Raw genomic sequence first — 12,257 nt, 5'->3', positions numbered from 1 at the left:
CCCTGGTGGCGCAGTGGATAAGAATCCACCTGCCAATGTAGGGTACACGGGTTTGATCCCTGGTCCAGGAAGATCCCACATGCCTCGCATGCCACAACTACTGAGCCTGCGTGCCAGGCTCCACAACAAGAGAAGCCACCGCAAGGAGAAGCCCATGCACCACAACGAAGTGCAGCCCCCACTTGTCACAACTAGAGAAAGCCCACACGCAGCAACGAAGACCCAATGCGGCCAAAAAAGTTTTTTTAATTTAAAAAGAAAGGAAAAAAAAGATACACAGTGGCAAATAAGCACATGAAAAGATGCTCCACATCATATGTCATCTGGGAAATGCAAATTAAAACAATAAGATACCACTACACATCTATTAGAACAGCCAAGGGCTTCCCTGGTGGCGCAGTGGTTAAGAATCCACCTGCCAATGCAGGGGACACGGGTTCGAGCCCTGGTCCTGAAGATCCGACATGCCGCGGAGCAACTAAGCCCGTGCACCACAACTACTGAGCCTGTGCTCTAGAGCCCGTGAGCCACAACTACTGAGCCCGCGTGCCACAACTACTGGAGCCCATGCGCCTAGGGAGTGTGCTCTGCAATGAGAAGCCACCGCAATGAGAAGCCCATACACTGCAACGAAGAGTAGCCCCTGCTCGCCGCAACTAGAGAAAAGCCCTCGCGCAGCAATGAAGATCCAACGCAGCCAAAAATAAATAAATAAATAAAAATTTTTTAAAAAGAACAGCCAAAATTCAGGACACTGACCATGCCAAATGTTGGCAGGATGTGGAGCAACATGAACTCTCATTCATGGCTGGTGGAAGTGCAAATGGCGTAGCCACTTTGGAAGGTTTGGCGGTTTCCTAAAAAACTAAACATATTCTTATCGTATGATCCAGCAACCGCACTCCTTGGTATTTACCCAAAGGAGGTGAAAATGTATGTCCACACAAAAACCTGCACATAGCTGTTTATAGCAGCTTTATTCGTAATTGCCAAACCTTGGAAACAATCAAGATGTCCTTCAGTAGGTGAATGTATAAATAAACTGTAGTATATCCAGACAATGTAATCTTTTTCAGTGCTAAAAAGAAATAGCTATCAAGCCATGAAAGGACATGCAGGAAGCTTAACTGCATATTACTAAGTGAAAGAAGCCAATCTGAGAAGGCTATACATTGTATGATTCCAACTATAGGACATTCTGGAAAAGGTAAAACTATGGAGACAGTAAAAAGATCAACGGTTGCCAGGAGTTTGGGGGGAAGGATGGATCAGAGGATGTCAGGGCAGTGAAAATACTCTGTATGAACCATAATGGTGGAATACATGTCATTATACATTTATCCAAACCCATAAAATATGGAACACTTAGGGAGTGAACCCTAAGACAAACTATGGACTTTGGGTGATTACGATGCGTCCACGTAGGTTCATCAGTTTTCACAAACGTATAGCCCTGTTGGGGGATGCTGATAATGGGGGAGACTATGCAAGCATGGGGGCAGGGAATTTACAGGAAATCTCTGGACCTTCCTCTTAATTTTGCTGTGAACCTAAAACTCCTCTAAAGAAAATAAAGTCTTAAAAAAAAAAAAGTGAATATTTTGTTTGATAAGTTAAGCCAGGAATAAACATTTTACATAAAGTCCTCAATGTAATTAAGAAAGTTTTGAATTTAAGATATATGAAAGATAGCATATGTATTGTGTATATCTAATGGACGTTTCGAAAGAATAAACTGGGAAGGAGGCAATATTCAAATGATTAAGGGTGAAAATTTTCCAGAAATGCTGAAAGACATGAATCCTCAGATTTTAGAAGCCAAGCTATCCCAATTACGATGAATTTAAAGAAAATTCCTCAGACACATTGTGATGAAATTGCCAAACGTTAAAGACAGCGAGATCTTTTAAACACCCAGGAAAAGAAAAGATTACTTACAAAGGAAAAATAGCAGACTTGTCAACAGTGGCAAAAAAAGTCAAAAGAACGTAGACTCAAACATCTGCAAAGAATATTATACCCTGCTGAATTATTATTTAATAACTGGGGTAAAATAAAGCCATTTAAAAAAACAAAAAAAGAAAGTTTTAGTATACTTTTTCTAAGTTGATAATAGATTGAAATAGCAAAAGTTATCCCTGGAAAACCAGTATCATGGTCTAGGTTTCAGTATTATGAACTCTATCATCCATTCGTTCCATAAATTAACTTATACGGCACCTGCCAAATGATCAGCAGAGATTATGTTTCAAGTACAACAGCAACTCACAATGAAAATGGCAACAAGCTCACCACCTGCAAACAGAAGCATATCCAGTGCTGGATTCTCAATTCTATTTTGTCTTTCACTTGCAATGACACCTTGTAAAAGTCACTTTACCCTTCTGGGACTCAATTTCTTCATCTATAACTGAGGCATTGAAAAGTGACTCCAATATTTGGAGGCAGAAGTCCACCTGGAGAATTTTATAATCCCCAGATTCTAATACACTCCTAGGCCATCTGAATCACAATTCGGGGGCTCTGAAATCCTATGATTCTACTCACTCTGGCTTATAAACAAATATGTAAACACTTTAAAATCTATAAATATTGGTAAGCCAGTTAACTCATTTTAACCCATTCATTCAACTCATTTATTAAATCAACAAATACGGACTATGAGTGCTTGCTATGTGCCAGGCAGCCCGTCAGGCAGTCCAGATTCAGAAGTGAACCAACCAACCAAAAAACCTGTCCTCAGGGAGCTCACAATGTACTGGAGCACATACAAAAAGCAACACAACTTAAATAACATATATCATATGTTCAATAATGATAAGTGCTAAGAGGGAAAAAAAGTAAAGCAAAGAAAAATAGCAAATGTCTAGGAAGGGGCGGGTTTTGCATTTTAGTAATGTGGTCAGGGAAGGTTTCACAGAGAAGAGAACTTGCAGTGAACAATGAAAGGAAATAAGAGAGCTAGCTCAGGCTCTGGGGAAAGGCACTCTAATTCTAGGCACAGGGAAGAGCAAGTACAGACTGGGAGTGGACCTGGCATGTGTAAGAACAGTGAGGAGGCCAACAGGCCAACAGAGTGGACAAGGGAGAGAGCAGCAGGAGTGAGGTGGGAGAAATAACAGGTGTTAAAGACAGGAGGCTGGTCAGATAGATCCTAGTAATAACTTTGATCAAGCGAAAGAACCGTACTCATCCACTGCTTTATTAATGTATACTTAGGTTATCTGCAGTTCTGTGCCATTAAAACAATACCACAGTGACCAATCTGGTACATCTCACCAGGTGCACATATGCAAGAATGCTTGTGGGGTACACACCCTTGGAATCAATCACGGCACACGCACATCGTAGTGCTCTCCAAGCGGGCTGTGACAAATTCACACCCCACTGGTTTATTGAGAGTTCCCGTTAATTAACACACTACTGATACTCAGGACTATCCATCTCTAACTTTTGCTCATCTGAAGGACTCAACATCACATTGTTTTTCACTTGTGGGTGTACATGTGGGTCTGCTTGAAGGCTATTAGGCTCTATTAGGTTTCTATCTCTTTACAGTTTTAATTACTAGGAAACAGAATATACCTTTTTCTATCGCCCATTCAGGTTTCCTCATCTCTGAAATGCTTGTTTATTTCATTGGCCTGTTTACTACTGGGTTTCTTATTTATCTTTGTTCTTTGCGTATTCTGAATATAAATCCTATCAGTTATATATGTTCTATATATGACAAACTATCTCCTCCCAAATTATTTCCTTCATGGTGTCCTGACATACAAAAATTTTTAAGTTTGAGATAGTCGAATTCATCAGAGTTTTTTCCTTCACTGACCTGTGCATGTACGTTATTTAAGAAATCCTTTCCCAGCTCAAGGCTATAAAGCTAGTCTCCTACAGCTCCTTCTGGGTTTTAAGTCTCATTTTCCACAGCCAGGTCCTTAATCCATCCAGAACTTGTGGATGCTGTTACCTCAACCCTAAGGGATGCTCACGGCCCCTAGGGACTGCTGTCCTCCTCAGACACATGTGGCCCTTACTGCTGGGCTGCATCTCCTCTCTGATCATGGAAATGAAGATTCCCCTGCCACATTCCTGAGCTCTGCCTAATTTTATCCAGCATTTTTACATACAGATTTACATTCTGTAAACAGATTTTTCACAAAGTTGTACGGCACTATTTGTCCAATGTAAATAAGAAAGAAACCTACCTTTGTCCAATTGTTCTTCAGAATAATAGCTCTCTTTCCATCACCAAGTGCATTTCTAAAAAAAAAAAAAAAAATTCAAACTAAAGGCATTATATATTGTATATCTATTTAGACTATAATTTTCCATATATAATCTAGTTTTTAATTTTTTTAATCCACATAATATATGTCCATTATAGGAAATTTGGAAAATACAGAAAAGTAAAACAAAGGGAAAATGTCACCCAGAGTCACAATCACAATTACCCAGGAACAGCTACTTTTAATATTCCAGAGTACTTCCTGCACACAACTATTTACATCTTACCTATGCCTAACTTCTTGTTATTCTTTGTACGGTTTTCTTGGGTACTATTTTTGCAAGTCAGCAAGACTTCTGATCTCGGAAAATAAAACTTCCAGATCTTTCACACAACACATTGGCTAAGCTATAGCGGACAGAGCATGAAAGTTGGGATATGAGATGGGGGATTAAGTCCAACTCCATCACTAATTCTCACTGGGGCTGTTAAGAAGTTATTAACCTCTCTGGGGCCACTTTCTCCTCTGTAAAATGAAGCTAATAACTGTGTTCTTCCTGTTTTCAGATACTATGCTAAAGCACAGTGCTTTGTAGACTGTCAAGTACTAAGGTCTAACACCTAGTCTCAGTTTCCTGGCTTCCTTACATTCAATGACCTCCTCCTCTACCCCAGCTCAGCCACCCACCACGCCCTCCCAGGGAACTTTATCACCACTCAAAACTGTTCAAAGCCCAAAATCACTAATTCAGGCATCCCACTCTTTCCCCCATAACCTAGCTCCTTCTATCTTACTTGTCCAACTATTCCTACTATCTCCTCAGGGTGCCCAACGCATTGACTTACCCACTTTCTCTTTTTTTTTTAACTTCCTTATTTATCTAGCTTAAGATTCGTTGGTTCATCATTGCATATTCCCATGCATACAACTTCTTTATACTTCTTTGTCCCTATGTTTACATCTTGCTCTATGGCAAAACCCAACACTGGATCAACCCTGCTTCCTGCTTTCTCCATGACTACATCTAGGGAGCCAAGTACTGCGGGAGAAAATTACACAGCAGAGCACACAGGTAGCACTACTACGCAGGATTCCAACAACCCAAAGGGGCCTTCAACATTGTTAACCAATTATTTCAGACCACATCATTCTCTAACTTTGTAAAATGATCCTTTCAAACCTTACATCCTTTCCTCAAACTTCCAACTCCCCTTCTCTCAGCAGATGAGCTCTGCTTCTATTTCAATGAGTAAACTGCAGACATCAAAGAGAACTCTCTCAACTTTCTACAACCAAACTTAAAGACAAACCCACATCTGGCCCTGCCTTTTCTCTTTCACAATAAGTGTCTTCTTCTGGGCTTCCTTGGTGGTGCAGTGGTTGAGAGTCCGCCTGCCTATGCAGGGGACACGGGTTCGTGCCCCGGTCCGGGAAGATCCCACATGCCACGGAGCGGCTGGGCCCGTGAGCCATGGCCCCTGAGCCTGCGCGTCCGGAGCCTGTGCTCCTCAACGGGAGAGGCCACAACAGGGAGAGGCCCACACACCGCAGAAGAAAAAAAAAATGTCTTCTTCTTCCTTATATGGGCAATTTCTCCACTTGTGCCATATAACTATCCATCCTTACAATATCAATTATCCCTTCTCTCACCTGTAAAATTACCGATTCCTTCTCAAGAATCTACTCCATCAATTTTTTTTATTGTGGTGAAATGTACATAACATACAATTTACCATTTGAACCACTTCAAGTGTAAAGTTCAGTGGCATTAAGTACATTCACACTGTTGTGCAACTTCCTATCAACTTTTAATATGCTCAGATCTCTCTCATCTTTAAAAAGCAAATAAAAAATAAATCTTAAATCCTAAGCAAACACTGTTGGTATTCTACCCAGCAGCTATCCCCTCCTTTACCTGATTACTAGACTTCCACCGTGAGGCTCTACCTCACTACTACAAGATTTAGAGATAATTCCTTATTAGTTTAAACCAATCATGGCAATCCTACTCTCCTTTCCATTGACAGGTTTAGGGGTAGTCATGTGACCCAGACCTGAAGGGACTTATCACTCTTAAAAAGAGATTACAAAAAAATAAATAAAAGATTACAAAGAAGAACAAAACTAGGTAACTTACCCTATCAGATAGCAATACCTACTAAAAGGCCAAATATACTTTTCTTTTAATAAAAAATAAAAAGCTATCTAAAGATAGATGATCTAACAAACAGAATAGGATATAGAAATCAGAAACAGATCCTTACACAGTCACCTGATCTATATGACAAAGATGACACTGCAGTGCATGGAGAAAACATACTCTTAAAAAATGGGGCTGGGTCAGCTGAAGGGGGTCTCTTCGGTACCCCTACAACTAGTGCAGAGCCTGCTGTGTAGAACTGCTCACTGGTTATACATTCAAAGAATGAGTGAATGGATGAATGAATAACTGTGTCCTCCACATCTACATGCCTGAGGCAGAGCAGAGGCAGCAGCACAAAGAGGGTGGGGGGCTGCGAGCAAGTGGAGAAGCTAAAAAGGCTTCCTCCTCCCCCTCCCCCTCCTCCATCCATCCACCCATTTCTTGTGCATCTACTACATGCCGGGCACTGTGTTACGGACACAATGTGGACAAGCTGGACACGGCCCTGCCCTCTTAGGACTGACATTCTAATGGGGAGACAAGACAATATGGGAACAAATAACTAAGTGATTTCTAAGCCACATGAAGACTACTGAGGTGGAGAGAGTGAATTTTCAGGAAGAAGGGTCAGGGCAGGCTTCTACAAGGAGGTGATATTTGTGCTGAAACTCAAATAAAGGGAGGGAGGGAGCCCTGTGATACCAGGGAAGAGCGTCCCAGGTAGAAGGGACAGACAGTGCACAGGGTCTGGGGCCGAAAGCGGGGCAAGCAAGCAGAGGGGAGGGGGTGACAGCAGAGGCCACAGAGGTAAAGAGAGGAGGGCGTAGGGATGGGAAGGGTTCCTGGGTTGGGGGCCTGAGGACCTGTGAGGGCTGGAGGCGAGGGCAGAGGCCTGTCAGTCTCCAAGGGCAATGCTGACGGATTCGGGGCAGCAAAGAGAAATAAGGCTGTCTCATCAGAGCTGGCTTTGGAAGCCTCAGGGCCAGAGGCAGTACTGGGGGAGAGGACCAGACCCAGGGGAGGGGGCTCCAGAAAAGCAGCCCAAGAAGCAACGGATGGGCAGGTTTAAGGAGGTGGGTTCACTGTGGTGGGAGCTCAGAGTAGGGGATTCTGGGAAGCAGAATTAGCTGCAGGCAACGCCAGGATTGCAGAGAGGTGAGAAGCAGACTGATCCCCACTCACAGGCTCTCCAAGGAGCCTGGTGTGGGAGTCGGGGTGTGGAGAGGGCCCTATTCTGGCCTGGTCCCTCAGAGGCAGGGCTGCAGTGGGAGCCCTGCTCGCTTGCCCTGGGATAGCAGCCCCACCAAGGCTGGCCCTGGCGTGGGGGGCGGTCTTGGGCCCAAGAAAAAAGAAAAAAAGAAAAAGAAGGAAAAAAAATGGGGCTGGGTCAACTGGACATTCATATGAACCTTGAACCCTACCTCATACAAAATACAAAAACCAACTCCAAATGAACAATAGATTTAAATACCAAAGTTAAAAAATCAAGCTTTTAGAAGAACAAAGAACATTTTGTAGAGTAGGCAAAGATTATAATCAGAACACAGGAAGTGCTTACCACAAAGGAAAAAATTGATAAATTGTACTATATTAAAATTACTACTTCCACTTGCGAAAAGAAAACATAAAGAGCAAAAAGGCAAGCCACAGTGTCAGAAGGTATTTGTAATACGTATATTTGACCAATGACTCATATCCAGAATTTTTTTAAAAAAACCTCCTACTAATGAATAAGACATTCAACTCAAAAGAAAAAAAAATAGCAAAAGACTGAAGATTCAAACAGGCACTTCACAAAAGAGAATATCTGAATGGTCAATAAGCATGTGAAAAATGTTCAACTTAAATCTCCTAAATCAACTTAAGGAAATGCAAATTAAAATCACAGCACTGGATCACTACACATCCAGCAGAATGCCAAAATGAAATGACACAAAAGAAGAAGTGTTAGTGAGGATGTGGAACTAAAACTCTCATATGCTGCTGGCAGGAGCGTAAAACGATACAACCACGGTTGTGCTTATGTTCAGTGTGCTACAGCTGAACATAAGCACACCCTCCTGTCCCAGCAGTGCCACTCCTTCATTATATACTTAACAGAAATGAAGACATGTGTTCACAATGACACCATCTAGGTCAAGTACTAGAAACTACCCAAATGCCCATCAACACGAGAATGGATAAAATGTGGTATATTCATGCAATAGATGAACACTTCACAACTCCATGCAACAATATGGATCTCAAACACAATGCTGAAAACCAGACATAAAAGAGCACATACCACATGATTCTGTTTATATTACACAAAAGCAGGCAAAACTAACCTATGGTGTCAGAAGTCAGGACAGGAGTTATCCTGGGGGGAGGAAGTAGGTAGTGACAGGAGGAGGAACAGGGGTGACTTCTGGGTTACTGGGGTTGTGATCTGGGTGCTAGTTATGGTCGTTTGGTTTCTGAAAATTCAACCTATACACTTATGAACTATACATTTCTCAGTGTATGTACTAAGGTTTTAGTTTTGAAGATTACAACAGTCATCCTTCTGCTGGAGGCTGTAACGTCCAGTGTGGTATCTGAATTACAGTAGCCATCCCGCCATGCTGAGGGGGCAGCTTGAGGTCCAAGTCATACAGTGGGGCTGGAAAAAAAAAAAACCTAGGTCTTTGATGACATAAACACACAACCTCAGAATCACCTTCTTCTGGAACTCCTGAATAAGGTAAGTTTTCTTCACCATTTAAACCAGCTGAATAAGAGACTTCTGCTATTTGCAGCCAAAAAACATCTTAATGCAATGGCAAACCTCTTCTGTTCCTCACTGCCTCTCTCCCAGAACACCTTTAACGGCTGCCTATGCTAGCTGCTCCATTTCCTCACCCTCATTTCTCAACCCACTCCAGCCCAGCATCTGTTCCAAGCTTCCCACTGACTGCTCTCCCTATGGTAAAAGAGATCCATAGAACTAAATCCAAATTCCAAATGGCTTCTCAGCAACAGGCAGTGCTGGCTACTCTTTCACTTGCTTCCATGATCCCACACTTACTTTCCTCCTACCTCTCTGGCCACCTCGTAAAAGTCTCCTGTGCAGGTTCATCCTTCTCTAATTGGCCACTGTTTGTGTGCCTCAAAGCTCGGTCCTACTTCCTCTTCTAATCTCGACCCTGCCCTCTCTAGACTAGCAGGTCTCAAACCTGGCTGCACACTTGTACTACCTGGGGGGCTTCTAAAAGCCCAGTGCCCAATTAATTCAATCAGAACTTGGACTGTAGCCTACAAAACCCTCCTTGGTCTAGCCCCTGACAACCTCTCCCCCTCCTTCTCTGTATTCAGACACACTAGTAATTCCATGAACACAACATGCTGTGCTCGCTTCGGCAGAACATAAACCAAAACTGGAATGCAATGTGCTCCTTCCCACACTGCTGGTCCACTGTCTAGAACACAGGGACTATGTCTGCTTTTGCTCATTTCTAACATACCAGTGTTTAATGTTATTTATTATAATAAACAATACTATAATACCTATAATATATAATATTATATTGCTATTATAATTATAATCACATTTTAAGTATATTTATTAATATATAAATGTATATTAAATGTATATTAACATTTTCATATTTACTAGCATTTGACCACATTCGTCTATGAAAGCGAAGTGGGCGGAGTAAATGACGTCGTGTTACTGCTCATCCAAGTCACTGTAGCCCAGGGTCCAAACACTCTGGAGGGCAGGCCTGACTTTAGCAGCAGAAATACCCCAGCATACATCTATGAAAACAGGAAAACCCCAGAGATGCAACCCAGTAGTAAGTGTACTGGACAGAGAGTAAGAAACAGAGCTCTAGCATAGATGCTCCAATTTATTACATGTTACACGGGAAAGTGTATTTCTCCAGTCCCCACCCCTATCTAGTTCCTCACATACAATATGTTACATTTTGCCCTAAATTATGTTATGAAAAAACACTTATTTCCCCCTCCTCTAGCTTCCATGTGGATTTGCTAGATTAATCACTAGTGAGCTCTCTCCTCTCCTAAACCTAACTTTTCCCCGAGGGAATAATAACTTATCTAATGGTGGGGGAGAGGCATCAATCATATGGGGCTTAGCCTCTTCTTTTTCTTTCTTTGGGACCTTATCTTAAACAGCAACATAACACCAGATTCCCTTCTCCTCCAAGATTAAAGTTCACGAGGGCCCCTGTTACCTGGTTCTGTCTGTGACATGGATGAACTAATAATAAGTCACTTGGCTATCAGACTTAAGGCCCGGTTCTCCAACAACTGTATTAGTAATGGAGGCGAGACTGCATCACCAATTGTCTTCTGCTTCCATCTCTTAGGTAATTCTGGACTTGGGAGGGGAAGGAGATGCCATTAACTAACTCTCTCAAACCACAACATATAAGTATGTAAGAACTTTGAATACCACAAAAGAATTACTTCTCCCCCTACTGTAAATCATCACTTTCAGGGCCTGACCAGACCACAAAGAAGTAACAATATTACTCCCCAAGGTTCTCCATCTTACAATGAAACAACAAAAGCAGGATTCAGATATAATGTCAGTTACTGTCAAATATGCAGTGACTATTAACCATTGACTGAATAAACACATATATTTTAAATCAAAAGTTAGTGTCTGGAATTAAAATTACATATGCTCTTTCATCCAAGTAAAATACATTTTTATCAGGAATTTATCCTACATATATATATATATACTTGCATCTGAGTGTAGAATGTAAGTAAAAGGATATTCCTGTATATAATTTTTAAAACTGGAAATAAGCTATATTCTAATACAAACTATTTCACTGAGTAAAATACTATGCAGCCGTGAATAAAAACTAGGGTAGATCTCTATATTCACCGATATGCAACAACTCCAAGATTTAAACATTAAAAGCATCAAGACGTACAACAGGGTGTATAATATGCTCTTATCCATGTTAAAAAAAAAAAAAGGACATATACCTTAGACTGAACAAACAAAATGCCTTATTCTGATTTATAAAAGCAACTTCATTTGGTTCAATGTAATAAGTGCTAGTATAGTCATAAAATATCAGTATCATGGAAATACACAAGGATCTAAAAGAAAGGAATTAGGGCAGGGGTCTCAACTGGGCAAGAGTTTTCAGCTTATCCTTCAGTACTCAACTTTTTATGATGTGCATTTGTTACTGCTTTTTAAAAAGGGGATGCACCCCAAAGAAGACTGAAAACATAACTCTTTCCTTCAAAAGGAAATTCAGCGGGCTTCCCTGGTGGCGCAGTGGTTGAGAGTCTGCCTGCCGATGCAGGGGACGTGGGTTCGTGCCCTAGTCTGGGAAGATCCCACATGCCGCGGAGTGGCTGGGCCCATGAGCCATGGCCACTGAGTCTGCGCGTCCGGAGCCTGTGCTCCGCGACGGGAGAGGCCACAACAGTGAGAGGCCCGCGTACCGCAAAAAAAAAAAAAAGCAAATTCAGCAGCTTTTAAGCAAAATAAAGAGACAGCACAAGTAAGAGAAAAGAGTGAGGAATAATTCACCAACCAACACGTACACTAAAGCTCCCCACATACACTAAGATTTTTGAAATTCTCACAGAAACATACAATTGACTTGATTTCCACCTCGGGCCTCAGAGAAATTCAGAAACACACACACACACACACACACACACACACACACACACACACATCATTTAAAGTCTATCCACCTGCTATTAATCACAAGTTGAGAGCTAATAGGGAATATCACATATAGACTTTATATAGAAATATATATTTAACTATCTATATAGGTATAGATAGTTAAATATCAAGTTTTAAAATTCCATCGTTTGGGGCTTCCCTGGAGGCACAGTGGTTGAGAGTCTGCCTGCTGACT

At 41.6% G+C, this 12,257-nt stretch overlaps 1 protein-coding gene across 12 annotated transcripts in view; it reads right to left on the bottom strand.

Moving 5' to 3' along the window:
- The window catches only part of TTC3 (tetratricopeptide repeat domain 3), a 140,628-nt gene that overhangs the window by 103,194 nt on the left and 25,177 nt on the right, over positions 1 to 12,257 (bottom strand). For 11 of the 12 annotated variants that reach the window (XM_032629851.1, XM_032629854.1, XM_032629860.1 and 8 more), the window contains one exon: positions 4,209 to 4,263. In XM_032629851.1, coding sequence (XP_032485742.1) covers positions 4,209 to 4,263 — 55 coding nt within the window. Of the gene's footprint in view, positions 1 to 4,208; positions 4,264 to 10,589; positions 10,736 to 12,257 lie in introns of all 12 variants that reach the window. The other variant, XM_032629859.1, reaches the window with a different exon arrangement.

Source organism: Phocoena sinus, chromosome 4, assembly GCF_008692025.1.
Source record: "Phocoena sinus isolate mPhoSin1 chromosome 4, mPhoSin1.pri, whole genome shotgun sequence".
NCBI classification, from domain to species: Eukaryota; Metazoa; Chordata; class Mammalia; order Artiodactyla; family Phocoenidae; genus Phocoena; species Phocoena sinus.
The sequence above is the reverse complement of the archived record's forward strand: the minus strand, read 5'-3'. Positions and strand labels throughout refer to the sequence as shown.